This window comes from Camelina sativa, chromosome 4 (assembly GCF_030686135.1).
Source record: "Camelina sativa cultivar CO46 ecotype springtype chromosome 4, ASM3068613v1".
Classification (NCBI taxonomy): domain Eukaryota; kingdom Viridiplantae; phylum Streptophyta; class Magnoliopsida; order Brassicales; family Brassicaceae; genus Camelina; species Camelina sativa.
Genome location: NC_141883.1, coordinates 23,436,126 through 23,459,598, shown reverse-complemented (window position 1 = coordinate 23,459,598; position 23,473 = coordinate 23,436,126). Strand labels below are relative to the sequence as shown.

At 37.7% G+C, this 23,473-nt stretch overlaps 4 protein-coding genes across 8 annotated transcripts; 3 read left to right on the top strand and 1 right to left on the bottom strand.

Moving 5' to 3' along the window:
• Nucleotides 1-35: 35 nt before the first annotated feature.
• Nucleotides 36-12,934, bottom strand: LOC104784059 (TATA-binding protein-associated factor BTAF1). Its single transcript, XM_087511446.1, has 29 exons — nucleotides 12,694-12,934; nucleotides 12,262-12,435; nucleotides 12,006-12,100; nucleotides 10,868-11,085; nucleotides 10,670-10,724; nucleotides 9,965-10,046; nucleotides 9,375-9,712; nucleotides 8,935-9,034; nucleotides 8,254-8,842; nucleotides 7,963-8,095; nucleotides 7,788-7,856; nucleotides 7,334-7,545; nucleotides 6,977-7,217; nucleotides 6,590-6,763; nucleotides 5,650-6,075; nucleotides 5,121-5,564; nucleotides 4,859-4,978; nucleotides 4,322-4,786; nucleotides 3,654-4,192; nucleotides 2,771-3,263; nucleotides 2,628-2,696; nucleotides 2,383-2,487; nucleotides 2,045-2,275; nucleotides 1,671-1,934; nucleotides 1,544-1,593; nucleotides 1,206-1,315; nucleotides 1,035-1,117; nucleotides 640-852; nucleotides 36-558 (listed from the first exon to the last, which is right to left on the bottom strand). The coding sequence occupies exons 2-29, from the start codon at nucleotides 12,311-12,313 to the stop codon at nucleotides 397-399; spliced, it is 6,132 nt and encodes a 2,043-aa protein (XP_087367572.1). The 5' UTR covers nucleotides 12,314-12,435; nucleotides 12,694-12,934; the 3' UTR covers nucleotides 36-396.
• A 1,861-nt stretch (nucleotides 12,935-14,795) lies between these two features.
• LOC104781293 (putative sucrose-phosphatase 3a) lies at nucleotides 14,796-18,051 on the top strand. Of its 2 annotated transcripts, none has more exons than XM_010505924.3 (8): nucleotides 14,796-14,984; nucleotides 15,063-15,368; nucleotides 15,940-16,041; nucleotides 16,144-16,338; nucleotides 16,418-16,708; nucleotides 16,810-16,996; nucleotides 17,437-17,483; nucleotides 17,577-18,051. In XM_010505924.3, exons 1-8 carry the CDS (start codon nucleotides 14,925-14,927, stop codon nucleotides 17,664-17,666), a joined length of 1,278 nt encoding a protein of 425 aa, XP_010504226.1. In that variant the 5' UTR covers nucleotides 14,796-14,924; the 3' UTR covers nucleotides 17,667-18,051. The 2 variants fall into 2 exon arrangements, 1 of the variants encoding a protein (XP_010504226.1); XR_015597483.1 differs by having other exon boundaries at nucleotides 14,797-14,984; nucleotides 16,423-16,708.
• On the top strand, nucleotides 18,017-20,250 carry LOC104781294 (protein trichome birefringence-like 36). Its single transcript, XM_010505926.3, has 5 exons — nucleotides 18,017-18,706; nucleotides 19,003-19,174; nucleotides 19,273-19,454; nucleotides 19,580-19,729; nucleotides 19,822-20,250. Exons 1-5 carry the CDS (start codon nucleotides 18,393-18,395, stop codon nucleotides 20,144-20,146), a joined length of 1,143 nt encoding a protein of 380 aa, XP_010504228.2. The 5' UTR covers nucleotides 18,017-18,392; the 3' UTR covers nucleotides 20,147-20,250.
• A 128-nt stretch (nucleotides 20,251-20,378) lies between these two features.
• On the top strand, nucleotides 20,379-23,453 carry LOC104781291 (diphosphomevalonate decarboxylase MVD2, peroxisomal). Of its 4 annotated transcripts, none has more exons than XM_010505921.3 (10): nucleotides 20,379-20,481; nucleotides 20,581-20,843; nucleotides 21,097-21,295; nucleotides 21,411-21,474; nucleotides 21,670-21,814; nucleotides 22,177-22,263; nucleotides 22,338-22,495; nucleotides 22,578-22,626; nucleotides 22,815-22,939; nucleotides 23,043-23,453. In XM_010505921.3, the coding sequence occupies exons 2-10, from the start codon at nucleotides 20,634-20,636 to the stop codon at nucleotides 23,263-23,265; spliced, it is 1,260 nt and encodes a 419-aa protein (XP_010504223.2). In that variant the 5' UTR covers nucleotides 20,379-20,481; nucleotides 20,581-20,633; the 3' UTR covers nucleotides 23,266-23,453. The 4 variants fall into 4 exon arrangements, with proteins under 4 accessions (XP_010504223.2, XP_010504224.2, XP_087367571.1 ...); XM_010505922.3 differs by having other exon boundaries at nucleotides 20,575-20,843; XM_087511445.1 differs by lacking the exon at nucleotides 22,177-22,263.
• The last annotated feature ends 20 nt before the right edge of the window (nucleotides 23,454-23,473 follow it).

The window sequence follows — 23,473 nt, the reverse complement described above, 5'->3', positions numbered from 1 at the left end:
AAAACAAAGGTAACAGAGAAAAAGTAGAAGAAGACTTGTCACATAAACTTGACTTAAAAAGCTGAAACTGAAGAGGAAAAGCTGCTGCTGGTTAAAAGCGTATTTACACGATCAGAATCACTACAAAAACTACTTTGGCGGTCACAAACATTAGACCGGTCGTATTGCCAAAACTAACGACTCAGTGTCTCCAATCTCTCTCTTTTCTCGTTTTCTCCTTTTATCATTTAAAATCATTTCTTCTTTATAAATCCAAAAAGATTGGCAAGAAAACAACTGGAGACAAAAAAAGAGAGGGTGGATGTAACCTTTTATGTGTTTGGAACGTCAAAACTGTTGGGTTCTCCTGAATCGAGCTGAATAAATATGTACACAAATTCTTCACTTTTTTGGCTATTATCCGTTAAGCTTAACTAAGAACTGGCTAAGGTTGTACTCTTCTGTGTACTGTGATTGATCCCACAGTTCTTCTAAGTTTCCTAGAATTGCCTTCAGTCCTTTTCCAGTTCCACTAATCTGATCATTATCCTCTGATCCCTTCTTCGAAGATGCACCACCCTACAATAAAGACACGATTATTGAGGATACCAATCTGCTTCTTCAGTTTAGAGACTTGCTCTATCATATAAAATGGTTTACCTTTTTCGAAGTTTCAGCTGAAGCAAATAAGTCAAGTAACTGATCAGTGTTCATTGTCTTCATACTCGCATTCTCAGCATTGATTACCGTATTGGCAACCGACACTTTAAATCTTTGGAGACTCATCACTTTCTCTTCAAGTGTGCCACGCATAATGAGACGGTGTACATTTACAACTCTTTTCTGTCCCAATCTATGCGCTCTGTCCATCGCCTGCCACATTTTGTTCACCTCTATTAGCAAACCCAATAAAAAAAATAAACCATCGTCGTGTGTCCCAGATATTCTTCATTTTTTGCATTTTAACTGTAAGAGATGGGACATTCTTCCTCCTTGCCAAGTGAAATTCGACCAATTACATGGCAGAAAGCCAAAGAAAAATATACATCCTCTACCTGATGATCACGCATTGGATTCCAATCATGCTCCATAAATACAAGTGTGTCAGCAGAGGTCAGATTCAACCCAAGCCCGCCAACTGAAGGAGCAAAAAGAAGTTATTCAGTTATAACTTGGTCAGAAGATCTACTTTAGATAGCATAACTTCATTGTCGGAGAAAGCATACCATGTGTTGTCAGGAGCAGAACATCAATTGTAGGATCTGAATTAAAGGCCTTCACAATCTCAAACCTCTTCTCCGGTACAACTGAACCATCTAGTCGCATATATGTGACACTGCTTTTAGAATAAGGTAAAACAGATGAGCAAACATATTGAAGAAGCCAGATTTAAGGATATAAATTAAGAGAGGAATATGGAATTACAACAAACAAGTTAAGCAAAAACCAACTTAAGCGAAAAAGGCTGATCAGTTTTTAGACTTTTCAAGTCAAAAATTAGGAGACTACTGACAATAAAACTAGGCTGACAATAAAAAGATTAAATTTCACAACTTCAACTTGCCTTTTCATGTGGGCTTGAAACAAGTCTTTTTCAATGATATCCAGCAAAGCCTGCATAAATAACATACTTAGATCTTGGTCAATCTTACAATGGAAGAAATTAGAGATGTAGGATAATCGATATGTACTTTGTGCTGTGCAAATATCAGAACTCTGTGCTGGCCTACACTAAGAGTGCCATCTGAATTGGAAGCATCAGAACCTATTCCACATTCTTCTAAAATTTCCTGGAGAGCAACAAGCTTTGGAGAGTGTTGTACTTTATGAAGCTCAGTGATTATGTCCGAACATCCATTTATCATTGCTGACAAATCAGAAGCTAGCGGCTCTGTAACCTTATCGCCAAGAACAAGAAGCGGATGACTGCAGAGTTTAAGCAGGTACTGCAGTGCCTGGAAAATTAAAACCCAAACATAAATCAGGTCTCCCCATACTATAAAGGTGATAAATGGGAGTGAATATAATTATTGATGTTCCCTTCAGTGCAGCAACAATACTATACCTGGAAAACGTGTGTGGATGATTTTGTTGGCGCAACATCAGCATTTCCGGAATCTGCTGACCCATCAACTTTTATGATACTAGATATTTCTTGCTTAGCACTTGAACCAGAAAATTGCTCATAAAGCTTCAACTGGACAGGACTAAGGTCACAGTATCTGTCCTGAATTATTTTTTCTGGCAAATCAGAGAGGACTTCTTCTTTCGTACGTCGGAGTAAGAATGGCATAACCTACATGATACGAAGATGTTATCAGGTAATGATGTTACCATTTCTCAATAATTGCAAGGAAACATAAAAAGCCGGAAACGATGAGTGCTTCTTATGGAGTGCATTACCTGCTTATGGAGTGCTTCCATTGCTAATACACCCGCTTCAGCATCCTTAGCAGAGCATTTAGGATCTCTAGCTGCCAGCAACGGTTTTCCATAAGATGCTTGAAACTGCCCAATAAAGAAACACATTTCTCGTTCATGACAACAACAAAAATCCAAAAATACTTCTTCCAAACAGCATTCAAAAGTGACCTTGAAAATTGGTAATTTGTGACAACATAAAAGCAGGAAATATGAATAAGCGCTACCTGTCTCTCTGTCCCAAGAAATCCAGGCATCAAGAAGTCAAAAAGGGACCACAGCTCCATGATATTATTCTGCAAAAAAGGAAACAATATCACTCAAGATAAAAGAACGCAAATTAAACTTTAGTTGAGCACTCCAATGTAACCTGTATTGGTGTTCCACTGAGGATAAGCCGGTGCTGGGCCTTCAATTGTTTTACTGCTGAAGTAATTTTAGATTTAGCATTCTTTATTATGTGTCCTTCATCCAGGATACAGTAGTTCCATGAAAACTGTGTCAGATAATCAACATCCTTGCGGACCACATCATAAGATGTTATAATGACATTGTGGTTGTTGAACTGTTCACGGAGAGAAACGCGGTCTTGAGCAGAGCCAACATACTGCAACACGCTCAGCAGAGAAAGGTCGATATACTTCTCAATTTCAAATGCCCAATGGCCAACTAATGTTGATGGGCAAACAATTATAGATGGAAAAACATCTGGTTCATCTGTTGAACCGCGACGCTCTGCTGCATCAGATGCCACAATTGCAGATGCTTGAAGCGTCTTACCAAGCCCCATATCATCACAGAGAATTCCATGGAGCTTAAAACGTTTCAGAAATCCTAACCAATTGATTCCTTCTTGTTGATACCTGAAAACAGAAAACTGATAAATATTCCAGGATGATATGAAAGCAATACAGCTCCCTCTCAATTCAAATCAACAATACAGAGCATTGATTTACATGATGGAATACGTCTAATCCTATCCCCCAAGAACCGGGTGAAGACAAGACCGAATTTCGCGAATTCTACCCTGCTCACGCTAACGATAAGTTCAATGTCCTACTATTCCTCACAAACCAAACCCTCAATATTGTTTAGATGCAACTGGGAATACCCAGAAAAATAAAAATAAAAATAAAATAAACAGGAAAAAATGCCAGTGAAATGACCAAATCAGAAAAACAACACATAAACCTTGAATGACTAAGACATTCAGAACAGAGAATAAACTTTCATTTAATCTAAGACTAAATTACCTTCTTAATTGAACTTTTAACTCAGTGCAAAGCTTGTAATCATCTATATGGGAGTTGTCAAGTAACTGCTCCAAAAATTTTGCATCCTCTGCATTGCTAGATAGATCTTCGCTCAAACCCACAGGAGGGGGAACACCACGTGCTAAAGGAAGCATAGGTACAAGAGCAGCAAAGCTACGTGTCACACTCTGCCTGACTGAACTGTCAACATCGCTCATGCATCTCAGGAGGGGAACAACCAATAAAGGAGAATACGGAACCAGTTCTACACCCAGTCCTTGTACAAGCAAACCAATAAGCATTCCTGAACCTTGTCTAGCATTAATGCATGTCAAATCTCCCAACATTGGAATAGCATTTTCCACTACTGCTGCCATGACATCTTCTGTCATTGATTTAGCCATTGTCATAACACATCTAGAAGCAGCCAATCTAACAGCCACATGAGAATGGCGAACGCATTTGAAAATACAAGGCAGGAGACTGAGCAGTCTAGGTTTCAATGTTTCTTCCATCACTGGTGCTATTGAACGTACCACCTGGAAAACATAGAGAACAAAAGTACACCAAGTTACGGCTCTGCATATTCAATATTAAGCTTTGTTTTTTGGCCTATCCCTTTAACTAAATGTTCAAATAATGCAAGTAAAGCACTTCACTTGGTATACCTGGATGTTGTTTATCAGGACCTGTGGATCTGAAATAGATTCTATTTTGAGGTCAAAATTCTGTTTATCTGCAGGAATTCCAGGAACAAGAACCTCAGTGAGGCACTCCCACAATTTTGGAAGTTTGTCAAACAAGAAACCACCAAATTTCAAGCTTAAATGCTTCAACGCAAGTTCAGATCCTCTCCTTGTGATAAAACCCTCAACTTTAGACCTATCTTCGCTACCAGCCAACACGACTTTTGCCTTTTGTTTTCCTGCGTTGTTCCGCGAGGACAGAAAATCCATATCATCAACAATATCCATAGAGCTAATAATGCTAGCTTGAGGTGTTTCGCAAGGATCCATGCACGTCAAGCTACATATATTCTTGAGTAACTTGTCATTGGGGCTTGGCTTCCGATCTACGCAGTAAGCAATGAGCTCTGCAAGAGCCTCTGCAGCTATTTGCTGTAGTATTTGTTCCTTGAAAAAGAACAGAATCAGTCAGTATTCAGTTCAGCGAACATGAACAAACATTTAGATTTTAGTTGCTACCTGCTCTCTTTTTATTGAAGCCATCAGCGGCAAGATTATTGGATTAAGTCTAGCAGGAAATTCTGACATCCAAACAACTGCAGCAGCGATCAGGGATGTGACAGTAATATGTAGATTACTCTGCATAAACATAAACCAGAAATAGGATAAATAAGGTTCAATCTTGAGAAATTGAAACGAGTAATTTACATGACTTATGACAATCTAGCAGAAGAAGATTTGAAATAGCACATGAATCATATAAAAAGAGATGCCAATGTACCTGGACACACTTTAAATAACCAGCAGTATTTAAAAGCTGTTGCCTAGATGACTCCACAACTTCAAAAACTTGTTTTTCGAAGGATTCATTTCCAGCACTTTCTTTGTTCCACAAAGCTAGTGCTGATGCAAACTCAATTGTCTCATCTGCACTCACGCTCTCCACATTGAGTTTATTCGTTGATAATAACTTATCAAAACGATGGCAGGTTTCAACTGTATGTAACAACTGAGAAGCTTCATTCCTCATTTTAGTGTATGTTCTTGAGAGCTCAGCATAAGGAAGAAGTTTGTCTTTAGTGGGGAAAGCAGGATCTGAGCAAGCTAACAAATCTAGGAGCCATTTTTTAAGAGGACTAGGAAACTCAGGCAAACTTCCACTTCCATCAGAAGGGACCTTGCATTTAGTTTCTCTGAACCAAGAGATAAGCACAATGGACGCAACCTGCAAAGCCAACGGTTTAGTTCAAAACATGCAATACATGTCTAGTGATAGAGAGATAACGAGATACAGACATAGAGATGCATACCTGGCGCTGAACACCAGACAAAGAAGTAAGAGTACTACTCAGTGGATCTACCACAAACTGCACTGAACCCTCTCTCAATCGGGATGCAAAGATACCTAATGCAGATGCTGTAACTACCCGGGTGCGGGTCACTGACATCTCCATATCTGAGCCGACGATAATTTTCGTGGACTTGGCAGAAGCATCTTCATGTTTTTCAAGGGAAGGAGAGCTTCTTGCATAATCAAAACCCAGAATGCTGGAAGCTTCATTCTCAAGTTTAACAGCTTTCATCTTAGCAGCAGCTTTGAAATGACTCTTACGAGGGAGAGCTACTGGCCAAAACATTTTTGTAGGATCCAATGTGGAGCCATAAGGAGTAGCTGCAAGTTCTATCCACGAAGCCATGTAAGATTTTGCAGCATCTTCTAAATCATCCACTGGGCACTGAATAAGAAGAAAAATGAGAGATAATCTAGGTCCATATACGAAAAAATTAGGCTGGTCTTAACATTTAAACGTCGAAACAACGAAAAAATAATAACGATAACACGTTTTCAGGTAGAGATACTACACAACTCAAATTTCCTAGGCAACCAGCAACATGATTCTCACAACATCTGACATGTACCTTCCTGCCATTAAGAGCATTGCCTCTGGGTAAACTTTTGAAAGTAAAAGGCATCAGCTACTATAAGAAAAGGGTTCAGATGCAAACACATTCTAATCATTGTGGAACTTAATACCTAAATCTTACATATCAAGAAGATATACCACATGTAACCGTAAGAAGATATACCACATGTAACCATGCAAATCGGAAACCTACTCTATAGTTTTTAGTTCAATGCAAACTAAGAACGAAGATCATTTAGTTCTACGGGTGAAGAAGAAGAAGGACAAAAAAAAGGCATGGAAAAAATTTACAAGTGTTTAAAAGCAACATTTCATTACTAAGTACCTGAACCAACAGTCTCCACACTCTCTCCGAACACTCCAGAATCTCCTCAGTTGATTCAAGCAAAAGATTTTGAAAGACGATCCTCAGGGTATCCCCTAAAATAGAAGCTGGCCAAAAAGAACTTTTAGACTGCTCAGAAATGTTCTTTCTGCATCCAGCTTCAAGAAGTCGTTCCTGCCAGGGGGAAATTGAGGAAACCACGCTATAAGCATATGGAAGGGACATAAAATAAAGTGTATTTCGAAGTAAACAAAAGGGATTTGCATCTCAATTTGATAGGCCAGAGAAACTCAAGGCGTAAGATGCATGTAAATCATGCAAGTGGCTTCAAATATAGACAGCAAGCACTAAGAGAGATTTTATCCTAAATAAACAATAAAAACCTACCAGAGTTCGAATAGCGGAAAATCGAACCGATGTGATGTCGTGCCTTGTAAATGGCCACAACCTAGGGGCTAAAGCTGATAATGCGTAAGGGCTTTCCTTGACATCTCTTCTTTCTCCAAAACTCTCGACATGACCCATTCCATTGAGGTCAATATTTTGTTCCTCCCCTACTGATAATTCCTTGTGCATCACCAGGATCATGTCATCTTGGGAATAGATTTCTGCCAGGAGGTTCATAACACTGCAAGAAAATTTTACTGATTCAAAATTGATCTCGTTCAGAAGACTCCAAATACCCAGAAAAAAAAGGATTTCGGATCGTGAAAAGGCTAGAATACTAATTTTACACTTGCTTACCTGCTGGTTGATGGACTTAAGTCATCCAATTCAAGCAAAATATCCCACAGTAGCATGACGATGGAGAGTAATGTCTGTCCTCTCAAAGAGACAATAGCAGCTGCTGCCGGTATAAGAGCATCAGCGGCAACTGCTCGCACATCATCGTCACAATCCTCTAACCCAGCTTTACACGCCGGAAGAATATAGCCAAGCAAATCTTGGAGCATTTCCTGCAAAAGGAAAAATAAGGGGAAAATGAGAAAGAAAAGCTAACACTGGACATGCATCTCTACAAACCAAGAACAAGTCAAGTCAACTACACAGAGCCTCAGAAATATTAAAACTACTACATATCATGATAGATAGAAAAAACAAAAGTTCTCCAGACACGAAAAAACGTTAAAACAAGACTGTAAAAATGTCATTTTCCAGTATTCCAAAAAAATTTAGCAACCACGCGCTGGAATTTTACCTGTCTCACAGCAACCAAGTACTTGATGCCCAAAAGACTTCCATGACGAATTTCCCATTCAGGCCGGCGCTGAAAAAATATATATGCTAAAGATTACTAAACAGTTTTATAGCTTATAAAGACCGCAACAAGCTTCTTAGTTTGAGTAGGTTAAAAAAGAAATGATAAATATTACCTGCATCTGAAGCAAAATATTTAATGTCTCATAAATCAACGAGGGACTCATGTATTTAAAAGTAGCACCAAGTGCTTGGGCACAAGCTTCCCGCACAGGAGCAACTACCTGATCAGAAATGTAATCCCCAAATCTGCAGTAGAGAGAAAGATAATCATTAACTAGGAAATGACCAACCAAATCTCATCCAATATAAGAACCTTTTAAAACAATCGTGCTACGATAGTTGCTATGAAGCAGAAACAGCTAAACATGGAAAAGAAAATCTAGGATAAAATACCAAAGTCTTACCGATCAAGTGACAGCACACATAAGAAACGAATGGTGCAATCCTGGAGAAATTCAAAATTTTTTATCCAAGAATGCCTAGCTTGTTTAACCAAATTCAACACTTCGAGATTTTCTTCCTGATGCTTAGGTATAACAGGTTCCTCAATAAAACTCTTATCTTCAAAATGATTGTTAACCTCTGCCACATTGTTTATTTCAGTGTGAGATGACGAGCCATCAAAAGAAGATTGAGGTTCCACTTTCACAGTACTGGAGTTAGTTTGACCATTGACCTTCACTGGTGGTATTAAGAACTCAGCATCTTCATCTTTAAAATTAATATCGTAGTCACCCTCAATAACTTCCAAAACATTGTATGATTTTGATGGATCCTCCTCAATCTTAGGTCTTTTTCGAACTGGCTCAAGCTCACTTTCTGAAACCTCCATATTCAAGTCGATTTCTCTTTCTCGTGTTACTTTATTCAAGACTTCTTTCAACTCAAACCCATCATCTGAGCTAAACTCTGTTGTTGACACTCCAGCAGAACCACCATGAAGCATTAATATTTCTCTTAAAGCCATTACACTTCCATGGCGGATCTCCCATGCTGAATACATTATCAGATTATTAGCCAACTTAACTAGAACTCAATAAGTGAAAAAAGGTAAATTGTAAACAGCAGAAGTACATAAACCTTACCCGGGTCAAACATGTCAAGAATAAGTTGCTCAACAAAACTGTGGAAAGGCCATTTTCCATCCCCATCAGGCTCAATATCATCCTCATTCCCAATGTCTGCCTACGAAATTTCAAGTACCACATACAGGAGTATAAGACAGTAGGAAATATGATCCGCCAAAATCAAGAAGTGCTAGAATTCTAATAAGACCATTCCCTACGCAGCTTGACGTTTGTTGCTAACAAAATTTGGACTAGTACATTCGTCAGAGATTGTACACCTAAGAGAAAGCAGCATAGTCAATATTGAATCTTTCATCTACTACTACGACTTCTTGTTGGTACAACTCAAGTCTTATGTCCGTCATTTAAAAAACCAACACATTAACAAAGGGCTGAAAGCTGTACTAACATTCTGCAAGTTGGTTATCCGTCATTATGAGTATACATTATCCAAATACCTTGTTAGACTCCATTGAGTCGGACAAAATTCCTTTTGAGGTTGAGGCAACATGAGACGATGGCATCTCAACATCTGCTACTTCGCAGCTACCTTTAGCTTGATCTTTTGAGCTTATTTTTGCTTTTCGTTTCAGTAAATTCAATTCCCTTGCGCTTGGCCTCCTAGAATTGACACGGGGAACCATTCTTGAAACGTATTGTTGAATATGATGTGGAGAATAGTTTGCATATAATCTGTTTCCAACCCCATTCGCAGGAACACTGGACTTCTGCTCAATAAGATCCTCATCTCCAATCATTTCATTGACATCCATAAACTGCTCACACATGTCCAAACCTGTTCATAAATTGTCAGAAGTATGTTCAATAGATGCATCAATCAAGTAAAACATATAATATTTAGAACAGAGTCAAATTCACAAAGAATGAGTAGATACAAATATATTAGTGATATAATAGACTCAGACAAATGGGTTTACGCTTAATTCATACATTTAATCTACCCTGGTATATCACATGTCATGCAATTGGACAATAATAACACTTCCCCATGGAAATTGATTAATAGAGAAGGAGACAAGCTATTGACCTAGACGTCGCCGGAGATTCTTTTTCTGACGAGCAACTCGATCCCTTGGATTCTTGGAATTGTCATTCAAAATGTCGTACTCCTGCAACAAAAACAGTTTCTTCAAGTCGGAAATTGCTAATAATTGCTAACAACAAATTTTGAGGAGAAAAAAATGGCAAGGATAAAGGGAGCAATAACAGAAGGTTTCACATGCTCCCCTAAACCATAAATTCAAAGAAAAAGAACGAATGTAAGATATCATATTGCATCAACAGATAGTGTTGAAACAGTTAGTTACAAACCAAGTCACAGAATTTCAAGGATGCCAAATAATGAAACTGTAGAAAACAAATTCTACAGAGTGCAGCTGACAAAGCTTATTTTTGATGAATAAAGCCCAAAGCCCGCTTATAGTTTCAATCATGCTAATGCTGTGATCCTCAACAACAAAATCTAATAGAATTCCAATGTAGCAACTATCCAACATGTTTCTTTGTGATGCCGAAAGAACTTAACTAAACCCAAACACTTCAAAGAATCTAACCAGATGTCATCCAGTGGCCTAGTTACTCCAAACGAATTAAGAGAGAAAAAAATGTAATTCCACAAAGATGTTTGCTAAGGCCTAAAGACAAGATATCAATGAAGAAATTACATCGGAGATAAACGGTGAAATCTTACAGAATAACCTAGACAAGTGAACAATGGAAAATGATAAATTACCTGTCCACCAGATGCCAACAAAGCGCCAAACTCTAAAACCTTATTCATCTCAAAGCTGTTAGCACATGCCAAAAGTTAGAGACATTAAAAGACATCGGGAAACCTTAACATGACAAAGACATCTAATAATCCAGCTAAGAAGTCTTGATAGTAGATGATAAAAAAACATAAGTATTCGGTAACAGAGCTATTAATAACCTTCTGAAGGGCGCATTTGCTAGAATTTTGGACTGAAGATTGCGCAAAGCCACCACTTCATCTACATTATCAGACATCCCGGCCTCACCCAACTTCGTTGCTAAAGAATTTAACAGTTCACTCAATGAAGTATGCTTGACATTCAGAACAATGGCACCAATAGCATGAGCAGCAGCAACCCTCGTATCCCACTTTTTACTACGGAGGTGATGCAAAACCTAATTCCCGGAAAATTTGAGTTAAGCCAAAGGAACAAAAGAAAAATCTGATGTAAAGAACGACATAGCAGTTTAGAAAGATGTATACCTAAACTATAATGCCAAGAGGGAATATTTATGTATGATATCTAAAAAGCAGCAGAAACAAGGTCTCCAGAACACAAACCCTAGCCTGAGTAGATATATTATTTTATGAGTAAGACCAGATGTCCTAACAAAACTTGAACTTCAATCTCATAAAAGAAACACTCTAAAATTGCTGTTAAAACCTGAAATTAATTGATAGGCAGGTGGTCACCCTACTTAAAATTCCATTCTGAAAGCCCACTAGATTCTTTATCTTTATCTTCGACATTCTTTAGAAACAGTGTGGGCTAACAAAGGATCTGCTGGGTATGTTCAAACAATCTTCACAGCAGCCTTTTAAAAAATGAATGGTAACTAGTTGTCAAACAATAGGAGGCGCTCTTAGAAATCATATTCGTGTATAGCTCTATAAACAACTTCCTCTTAGCCATGCAGGGACTTGTGATATATATAAGACAATGTAAGAAGTAAACCCATCAAACAGGGGATGACACCTTGTATCTAAGAATAATTTTGAGATTTATAGTGCAGAACATACACAATGCAGATCCTAAACCACACATCACATTATCTCTGTAAGCCTCAACTCATCTGGATCAAAAGTCTATTCTGTCTACCCGCCTATACCGAGCACATAGGGCAGAATACTAGGTTTAGAACAAATACGAAGAATTACTATTTCCAGAGAGAATGGCATAATAACAATTATATATATAACTTCCACTAGCATTTTAAGTGAGTCCAATCAGTATAACTAACTTATAGCCACAGTCATATATCTCTGTTATCAGAAGCCTAGTTCATAGAAAGGAAACCATGGGTTATGAGTATACCTTTCTCAGAAGAGAGCTCAAGTCCTGAGGATGAGACTTGGCGATATCACCGATCTGTTTGGCTGCAGTTAGCCGAGTAGCTTGTGTTGAACCAGCTAGAAAGGAAAAATACAATTAAGGAGAACATGTACTACTAAGTATTCAAAAATTAGGGTACGAAGAAGCGCAACAAAACAAAAAAAAAAATAGGAAGCATCATATAAAGTATTGGTGGTAACAAAAGAACAATCAGGAAAAAATAAAAATCAAAGGATACTGTCCAACAAAGTAAGGAGACGATTGAGTCGGGAAGATTGTTGCTGTGCCATGACGGCAACAATGAAAACAACGATGATGACGATGACGATGATGATAACAACAAGAGTGAACCTCCTCCTGGCTTCACTTCCACATCCAAGCTCATCCAATCACTTTGCGAAAACTAATAACCCTACAATACACAAACACACACATACAGTGCAGATACAATCAATGAATCGAAAAGAGAAATCGAATCACGCATTCAGAAAAAAAAAAAAACAAAAAAGTTTGGTTTCAAAAAGCTTTATTTAGTAATTCGATTGGCTCGGGGATAGCCGTTTCTCATCTTCATCGTTCGTGATTTTCTAGGGAGAGGATTCGATAAAGAAGAGAGAAGAAAAGGTGAATTAGATAAGAGAAGGAGAAAATTAGGGTTTTGTAAACCTACCTGGGGTGAAAGAGGCTGCGAGAGGTTCTCAAAGAGCAGAGAATGCTTAGATATATAATGCTGCTTCCTTCTTCTTCCTCCTCGTCTTTTCTTTTTAGCCCTCTCTGGACAAATATTGCCAAAAAAAAAAACTTAATTAATTAAATAAATAAATAAAAATACAAATCGAGGCGAGAAAAAAAAAACCAACAACAAATGGGGAAAACCCGTTCGTTTTTTTTTCCGCTGGAAAACAAACCGCTCTTCCCGTAGCTGTGACAAAAAAAATATTAAATAAACAGTTTTTCAAAAAAATGAGAATTTTGTATGATAAAAATGAATTTATAAAATTGCTAAAACAAAGACCTCAGATAAATATTTTTGTAAGATAAATGAAATTAGAAAATTGCGAAAAGAAATAGCTACAGTATTAGGGAAAAAATAAAGACCTCAAATAAATATTTATTTATTATACTTTATTGAATTATTTTTCCCGTCGTTGCTAAAAAAAAGACATTATTCCCGTCAATAATTCTCAAGGCAGGTTAAATTGTCGGATTATATATAACATTAAAACTATTTATTTAACCAAAAAAAAAAGAGAGACATTTACATGATATTTTATATGGACATGGGTGAATGATAGATTGACGCAACTGCTTGCTCATCTTCGATATTGACATCACCCCGAATTCAGGCTATTTCGATAGGACTTAGAAACATGAAATTGTAAACGACAACATTATATAGGACCGAAACTTACAGCAATTGAAGAAAGCGTAGTGGATGTTGAATTAAAAGAGAGATCATCAACTAACATGAATGACAATTAAACACGAAACCATTACTATAGAGATGAAAGACAGGAGAGGCAGTGAAAGGGTGTGGGGGAGTAGCGACCATTAATTTGATAACGATGGTAAACTTAATTTAGAAAGAGAGAGACGATTGAGATCGCAAATCGGAGAACGACGGAACGAAGGTTCGTAGTGAGGGGTTAGATTTCTAGGGCAAACAAAATAAATGGGCTTTTAAAAGATTATGCCCAAAAATAGAAGAAAAAAAAAAGAAATTGGATAACTTTTGGAAATTAGGCTTCTTAAATAGAAAGATACGCTGACGTGGCAGCACCAAAAGTCAGGAAACTGCACTTTATATATATATAGATTTTTTCCGTCAGTAATTCTTAGGAGGTATAAATTGTCTGATTATAACATGAAAACAATATATTTTTAACCCAAAAAAAAAAAAAGCATGACATAGTTCAATCAACATTTACATGTACATGCGTGAAGGAGAGATTTACTTGGAATTGTAATTGACGGGTCCGCCATGGTTATATGTTGTGGGGTTTGCTTAGCACTTTCCATATCTCATATTTTGTGGAAAACTTGGTGTGACTTGACCATAGAAAGAGTAGTTTCTTATTACTTTATGTTGAGAGACAATCACCGTGGAAGAAAATCTATATATTTAGTACTGACCGACCTCATTGGCATAGACCGCAGATTCACATCTCCAATTACATGGGTAGTTTCCACGTTGAAAGTCAGTCTATGTGAATTTCGATATTGGGCACTAAGTTTTTCTTAGAAGGTTTCCATCTCAAAGTCGTCATAAAATAAATAAATAGTCTAGACTTCCCTAATCATCATCAACTAGAAATCTAACCACACCAAGTGTAGCGTCTTTCGTTTCAGCAATCACATAGGTTAGTTAGTATGAAATGAAATCAACTAACTAACCCTTGTTCCGCTGCTTTGGAATAGTCTCCCAATTCCCCTCATAGGCCAAGTTGGCGCAAGTCACTGAAGCCTATGTCTTGAGGTAATTCTAGACATGGATTTGCTCTTCATATGGACTTGCTTTTCTAAGCGCTTTTAGACATGGACTTGCACTTATGTCTTTAGGTTCCTTTAAGTAACCTTTAGACCTCCATCCTAAGTGCCACACATTCTTGGCATCAATGTGTGGTCATATGGAGGGTCGTCACTCATCAGCATCTGTCGTAATAATAACACACCTCATTAAAGCTCAACTTCGTTGACATGGTACATAATTTACGTGCTTAAGGAAACTTCTAACTAAATATTAAAAGATTAACAACTAATTCAAATAGGAAGGAACTACATAGAATTAGTTCAACAATAACAAAGACGAAGTCCCTAAAGAAAAGACTCGACTCGTCTTCCCCAGCAAGTCTAATAAGAATAATAAAGAGCGACAAGGGAGAAGCAGAGAGATTAGGTCTGATGGATAGATTTGACGGACCACCACGTCTCATACTAGTTGCTGATCTTGATTGCACATTGGTAATTTCCTAATTCCCTCGAATCTTTTTTCGTTTTTTTTTGGGTCAAAATTCGACGAAATTAAACCAATCCTCGCAGGTGGATCACGATGACCCTGAAAACACAGACCTCCTTAGGTTCAATGCGCTTTGGGAAGCTCAATATCGCCATGATTCGTTGCTTGTTTACTGCACAGGGAGGTCTTTCAGCTCGTACTCGAGTCTAAGAAAGAAGAGGCCATTGCTGACACCGGACATCGCCGTTACTTCTGTTGGTTCTGTGATTGTTTACGGCGGTGATTCCTTAGTGTCGTCGGATGATGTTTGGACAGCTCATTTGGATGATAAGTGGAATCGAGACATTGTCCTTGAGGAAACTTCTAAATTCCCTCAACTTGACCCTCAGGTTTGTTTTATAATTGTTCCTCTGTAGATACAATGATTTGAATTTGTTTCCTGAGATTTTCTATTAACGATCTTCTTTGCTGTTGAATGAGTTTGCTTTCTTTCTTTTATACTGGGCCATGTGGGTCTTTGCCGTTGTATTTGATTTTTTGTTTCTTTCTGCGTTGACTTAGGCTTTTCTGGTTAAATTTAAGCATTTCTTGACATGACAACGAGTTTAGTTTGTTTGCAACAAGGATAAATAGAGTAGACAGCTTCTAATTTTTTTTCTTACTGAAAGTTTTTAAAACTCTTGTTTGTTAGACGATTTTGCTGGTCTAGCTAGATTTCTAATGGTTACTGGATTGGAGTAGAGGCAATAGTAAGAATGTTCTTGGCATAGATGAAGCTGAATGAGGTGTAGTTGTGCATACAAGTATGGATTAATTCCTATTCATAACGTTAACCTTGATGACAGTCTCAGAGTTTTGGATATCTTACCTGATTTGAATTGTTCTTATGTTGTGTTTCCTACTGAATCTGTAGCAATTTGGTCGTTCTAAAGTACTTATTATGTGTTGTCTGTTATATAGCCAGCCAAGAGCCAAGAACCCCACAAAGTGAGTTTTTTTGTGGAAAAAGAACACGCTGTTGAAATAATGAAGGTTCTTCCGGGGCGATTAGAGGAGCGTGGGGTGAGATTTTCTTTGTTTATCCCTCATTTGAGCTTGACAGCTATTCTTATGATTAGATTGTTCCTTTTTTTTTGGTGCTGATGACAGTCAATTTTCTTATAGGTGGATGTGAAGCTGGTTTATAGCAACGGCTATGCTTTCGATGTATTACCTAAAGGAGCTGGAAAACAAGGTGCTCTGACATATCTACTTGACAAGTTGGAGGTTGAAGGCAAGCAGCCTTCTAATACACTTGTTTGTGGCGACTCTGGAAATGATGCTGAGCTTTTCAACATTTCCCAAGTATATGGTGTAATGGTTAGTTCCCAACTGCTTCTTACGTTCGACCATACTTGACTGCACGCTCGTAATTGTGCTTCTATTCAACTGTTTTAAGGTTAGCAATTCGCATGAAGAATTGTTGCAATGGCATGAAGAAAATGCCAAGGACAACCCAAAAATATTTCATGCGTCCCAAAGATGTGGAGCTGGCATCATAGAAGCCATTGAGAGGTTTAGTTTGGGACCAAGTGTCTCTCCACGAGATGTTTTGGACACTGAAAATTTCCACGTGGAAAGTTTGAATCCTGTTCATGAGGTTGTTAAGTTTTATCTGTTTTATGAGAGATGGCGATGTGGAGAGGTGGAGAAGTCTGACAAGTATTTGCAGTATTTGAAATCGCTCTCTGTAAGTGTGGTTTCAAGTGCCCAAATTGATGAAAAGTTTCTCGATTTTCTTGTGTCATACTGATTTATTGACTCTGTTGTTATAATTTTGTAATGTTGCAGAGTCCACTTGGTGTTTTTGTTCATCCCTCTGGAGAGGAGAAACTGATACATGAATGGATAGATGAGATGGGAAATTTACACGGGGATGGGAAGGAAAAGCAGTTTCGCATTTGGTTGGATAAAGTTTCATCTTCTCACATCAGTTCAGATACATGGGTTGCAAGATTTGACAAGCATGAGTTATCTGGTAAGAAATCTAGTTCTTAAAGGTATCGTTTGAGACATATAGATCAATCCTTTGAACCAGATTTTTTTAAACCGTTATCTTGTTTTTCTTACTAATCACCATTGTAATATTTTATGCACCTTCATCTTTTTACTGTGATTATTTTTTCTTCATAGCTGTACTTTGTGACTCTCTGAGTCAGGAAATGATTTAGCAGAAACGATGATCACCTAAACTCAACTTGACTTTGTGTATCACAAACTCACATTTACTGTTGAAGTTTTCTTCCATGTAGTAATGTTTTTGCTCTTATTTGTTTTGGGTTTTTGCTCTTATTTGTTTTGGGTTTTATGATCACCTAAACTCAACTTGACTTTGTGTATCACAAACTCACATTTACTGTTGAAGCTTTCTTCCATGTAGTAATGTTTTTGCTCTTATTTGTTTTGGGTTTTATGCAGAGGGAAAAGTACGGTCTTGCTCTACAAAAGTCTTACTGAGTTGTCAGGTAAACCTTGATTATTGTCCTTTAGAGATTTCAAACGATTCGGTTGATTAAGTAATAATATTCAAAAATCTGAAAATGGGTTAAAATGGAAAGGGGGAAAAGCAAAAGTTGACGTGGATGCACATCCACCAATCATGGTTAGATGAATCATTTTCAGATGATCAAGAAAAATGGATTTTCTAGAAGGATAATCTGAACCATGACTGACATATTAAGATGACTCCTGTTTGGAGCAGAAGCTAACCAAAAAAAAAGAAGCATAGTGTTTGTTATGTACTGTGTTGTTTGAAACGTTGTGATAATAAGAAAGATTGGGTCCTGAGTTCGGTCTGGTTCAGGACTCAGGAGTCAGGACCTTTTGGGGCAGGGAGAGTTTTGGGTCTCTACAGCCCCTACCTGTTGGCTCATTGGTTCTCTACTTCATGACATCAACACTGACTTAAAGAAAGAATTTGTGTTTGATTTGCAATTCTTTTTTTGGTTTGTTATGGATTGTTTGTACTATTTCTTTCTTTTCCGAATTTTCGGGTTGTAGAAAATATTGACAATAAATAAGTTTTTCTAACCATACAGAACTTTTGGTTGAGTTCTAGATCAGTTCTATATCGTTTAGATAAATTTATCCAGATAAAACACTCCACAGTCCACACAGGCACACATATCCCACCTCGGATACTGTAATCTATAGAAAAAAGAAAAAGAGTATGATGGAGAGAAGAGGGGACGCAAGTCACGGCACTTGATTTCAAGCACAAGTCTAAGCACTAATTAGTAATTACCACCACTTTCCGTAATTAACGCCTTTTTCACTTTATCCACTTTGTTTTTTCTATCTTCTTTATATTATGTCTTCCTCCAAGCCCACACTGCTCAGTACTCAGTAGTCAGTTCCCTACTTTCTTGGTCCAAATGTTTACCTCAAAAACACAAGTCTTCTTCTTGTCTCTGTGTCTCATACTTAGCAAAGAAGCATTGTCTCACTTTGATGAGCAATGGCTAGTAGGCGATGACGATCCACTCAACGCCTTGCAGACTAGGCGCGAAAGAAGAGAGGAGAGGTGCGATTACTCGGTGGGGAAGTGGACGTACGACGAAACGTATCCGCTATATGACTCAGGCAGCTGTCCATATTTGAGCTCTGCACTAAGTTGCCAGAGAAATGGAAGACCTGACTCTAATTACCAGAAATGGAGATGGGTGCCAAAGGCTTGTTCACTTCCAAGGCACACACCACACTCCTCTTTTTGTACTTATTCTTACTTTTTTTTAACCAGTTATTCTTCCTTTTTACTTTGTTCACAAAAAAAAAGGGTCAAAGAATAAACAGAGTAGAGATCAATTTATTGAGAACAAGCCAGAGCTGTTATTCAGGATAAAATTTAGTTTTAATCTCAAAATCTCAAATTGTGGTTTAAATTTTTTTAGGCTCTAGTTTGATTTTGGAACACTAATTTTAAACCACAATTTGCAACTTTTGATTTTAACCAAAATTAATCTCTCTTTCCATGATGGGGTTTAGGTTTAACGCATTAAAATTCCTTGGGAAAATGAGAGGAAAAAGAATAATGCTGGTTGGAGATACAATTATGAGAAACCAGTGGGAATCTCTTGTCTGCTTAGTACAGTCTGTGATTCCAACTCATCGTAAGAAGCTTACTTACAATGGTCCTACAATGTCTTTCCATTCTCTGGTAACAATCATATCTCTTTTTAACATAAATCTCCTTTTGGATCACGTTTTCATTATTTGGTTAGTAAAAAGCAACTAAGATAAGTTTGGTAACTACAGGATTTTGAGACATCAATTGAGTTCTGTTGGGCTCCTCTGCTTGTGGAACTCAAGAAAGGAGTTGACCGTAAAAGGGTGTTACATTTGGACTCAATCGAAGACAATGCTAGATACTGGCGAGGTGTTGATGTTCTTGTATTCGATTCTGCTCACTGGTGGACTCACTCTCAGAAATGGAGTTCGTAAGCCATCATAAAAACCGCTCACAGCTTTCCTTAAATAGCAAATTATTAGTATAATATATATATGAATGCTAAGCTTCATAGAACTCCAACTCAAAATCATTTGGTATTGATTGATGCTATAGGTGGGACTATTACATGGATGGGAACAAGCTCTTCAAAGTTATGAACCCAATGGTTGCTTATGAGAGAGGACTTACCACATGGGCTAAATGGGTTGAGATCAATCTTGATCCATCCAAAACCAAAGTCATTTTCCGCACCATCTCACCAAGGTACTTTTTTTTGCTTATGTTCTCTTCCTAATCGTCTCACCAAATGTACAAACTACAAAATGTACATCATTAATCACATAATGTCTTGGCAGAGAGAGTGGTCAAATGTGCTATAACCAGAGACATCCCTTGCCTTCTTTATCCTCTTCAAGAAAACCACACATGCCTCAACAGTCAAGAGTGTTGAACAAAGTGCTAAGCACAATGAAATATCGGGTATATCTGCACGATATCACAACCATGTCAGCATATAGAAGAGACGGGCATCCTTCGGTGTTCAAGAGAGCAATGCACGAGGAAGAGAAACACCATCATATCTCTGGACCTTCATCAGATTGTAGTCACTGGTGCTTAGCTGGCGTCCCTGACATTTGGAATGAGATGCTTTCTTCAATTATCTTAACCAATGTCGTATGAAAGCTTATATATGATGAGTCTGTTCTACTCATGAACCATGGTGTTATTTTGTATGAATCAGTTGGTTTATATGATATATTACATATCCTTTCTTAACCTACAAATAACCCAATATCAAAGAGTGATTGATAAAAAATAGGTGATTTAACAATGGATTATGATTAAATGCATCGCTATAATTATTGGTTTAAGTCCTTACCTAACACCATTTTTTTATTCTAAAACTTTATAGGTTAAGATTTGGTGATGTTGTCACGAAAATGGCAAACGTGATACCAAATTGATACTCCACAAGAGTTGAAGTTAGTGAAGAAAGTCTCCAAAATTTGAATAAAGTAATACTTTTTTTAATTTTTGTGCAAATTACGTTACTATTTGTCGAATCCTCCGTCACTATTTTATTTCCTTTGGATTTAACAACTTCGAAGCTTCAGATCTCTCCTCAAGACGACGCTTTGAGCTTTTTAGCATTGGGGTGGGGGTTGACATGGCGACGGAGAAATGGATGTTTATGGTGACGGCGCAAACTCCGACGAACATAGCTGTGATTAAGTATTGGGGAAAGAGAGATGAGGTTCGGATTCTCCCCGTTAACGATAGCATCAGCGTAACTCTTGATCCCGATCACCTCTGTACGGTCACCACTGTTGCCGTTAGTCCTGCATTTGATCGGGATCGAATGTGGCTCAATGGCAAGGTACTCTCGCTTCGATTTTCTCCACTACGATCTTTCCTATAGCTGAGATTCTTCTATTTGTCAAATTCTAGGATAAGCAGCACGAAGCTTATACTCATGTGTATAGATTGGATTTTGTCAGTTCTGAGTTAGATTTGGCTTAACTTCGAATCAAATTAGATAAGTTTGTAATAATTTGGATGAGTCCCTTTTGGTTGAGTTCATCACGGTTGGATTCACCGGCATTTTTGTTGTTGTTTCGTGGTTAGTATAGGAAATCTCTCTTACTGGAAGTAGGTACCAGAATTGTTTGAGGGAGATTAGGAGTCGAGCGGATGATGTTGAAGACAAGGAGAAAGGAATCAAGATAGGGAAGAAAGATTGGGAGAAACTGCATCTACACATTGCTTCTCATAACAACTTCCCTACTGCTGCTGGCTTAGCATCTTCCGCTGCTGGATTTGCTTGTCTAGGTATTCTGCCTTTTTTTCCCATCTGTTTCCCTGTGGGTTGCTTAAAACCTGAAAGATAAAAAAAATAAAATGGAGGATGGCTTGAAGTTTATGTCAAACTGCTCTTTTCCTACAGTTTTTTCTCTTGCAAAGTTGATGAATGTAGATGAAGATCCAAGCCATCTTTCTGCGATAGCCAGGTACTACAAATTTGAGGAATGATTATGTACATGCCAAAATTTTGACCAATGTATACGATGATCTTTACTAATCCATCAGTTTTAATAGTAAAATGTATCCATGTTGTTGTATTGTTAAATAACGTGAACTCTGACATTCATCTAGAAATTAAGCGGGACTCGTATATATGGTTTAATTTTAATTCCCTCATGTAGGCAAGGTTCAGGAAGTGCATGCCGTAGTTTATTTGGTGGATTTGTTAAGTGGGAAATGGGAAGCAAAGATGATGGAAGTGACAGCGTTGCAGTTCAACTGGCAGATGAGAAGCACTGGGATGATCTTGTTATCATCATTGCTGTGGTATGAATCTTATACAATCTTTTGTCAAGCGACTTTTAGACTTGGTTGCTCTGATTCTCCCATTTTCCAGATGCCATTTTCAAGTTAACCATACGTTACATATTCTCTCAAAATACCACTTTGAATGAGTGAGATATATGACAAAGTATTTCTATGCCGCAATATTGAGTTGCTCTATTTGAACGTGTGAGTATAGTTGATTCTGGATTAATACAGGCAGCCTCTTCTACGTTACCTCATGCATAAGACAAGTTCTAATATCAATTATCTGTGAAATTCTAGTTCTTGCTTAGATTTTCGTTTATAGCCTGTCTTATATGTTTATATGCTTCGTAAGTCTTTTTAGCTTATTCAACTCCCAGGTTAGTTCACAGCAGAAGGAAACAAGTAGTACCTCAGGAATGCGTGAAAGTGTTGAGACGAGTTTGCTTTTACAGCATAGGGCGAAAGTACGTTCTCTTCTTAATGTTTGATGAAAATCAGCTTCTTAAACCTCATATTCTGTTTATTTTTTTGTCTGTAGGAAGTTGTGCCAAAACGGATTCTGCAAATGGAGGAAGCTATAAAAAATCGAGATTTTGCATCCTTTACACAATTGACATGTACAGACAGTAATCAGTTCCATGCTGTTTGTCTGGATACATCTCCACCCATATTCTACATGAATGACACCTCCCACAGGTATTTCTCTACTCTGACAGATATATGCTGCTTCATTTAGCTATCAAACCCTTCTTTATTAAACTGTTATCCGCTTTTCCAGAATAATTAGCTTAGTTGAAAAGTGGAACCGTTCTGAAGGGACACCACAGGTAAAGTGCTACTAACTACTAAGTCTCTTGCTTGACCTTTTGACCATTTTTACTTCGGAAGATGTTACTTCCAGTTTTTGTACCAACATAGATATTTATATCAGAGTATTTGCACAAGGATTTGAGTATTTTGTGTGTTTTCAAGTATATGAACAACGGTCAACTCAAAAAAACTGAAATCTGGACAGGTTGCTTACACATTTGATGCTGGTCCAAATGCTGTACTGATTGCACGCAACAGAAAGGTTGCAGTTCAATTGCTTCAGGGGCTTCTGTACTATTTCCCCCCTAAGTCAGACACTGATATGAAAAGGTGAGAGATTGAAACTGTGTGATCCGTTAACTGCGGTTTTCTATGAGTTTAAAAAGGACTAAAAAAGGCTGTTTGTAATGATTTTGGTTTCTTTGTTTACCAGTTACGTAGTGGGCGATAATTCGATTCTAAAAGAAGCAGGTTTAGATGAAGCAAATGGTGTCGAGAATCTGCAACCTCCACCTGAAATTAAAGACAACATTGGATCGCAGGATCAAAAAGGAGAAGTCAGTTATTTTATCTGCACTAGACCTGGAAAAGGTCCCATCGTGCTTCACGACCAAACTCAAGCCCTTCTCGATCCTGAAACTGGTCTTCCTAAGTGAGCATTTTATCTGCTCCAAACTAGTATCATAAACTGCAAGTTTAAGAAACGATATTTGCGGCAGAATAGGTGCAGCTTCGTTGTTATCTACTGCTAGCTTTTCTTATTGTTTCCAAATAAAAGAAATTCTTTTTTTTTTTGTTTTTTTTGGACAAAATAAAAGAAATGTATTGGTTTGTTTTTACTAAAGTAAATCTTTTTACTACGCT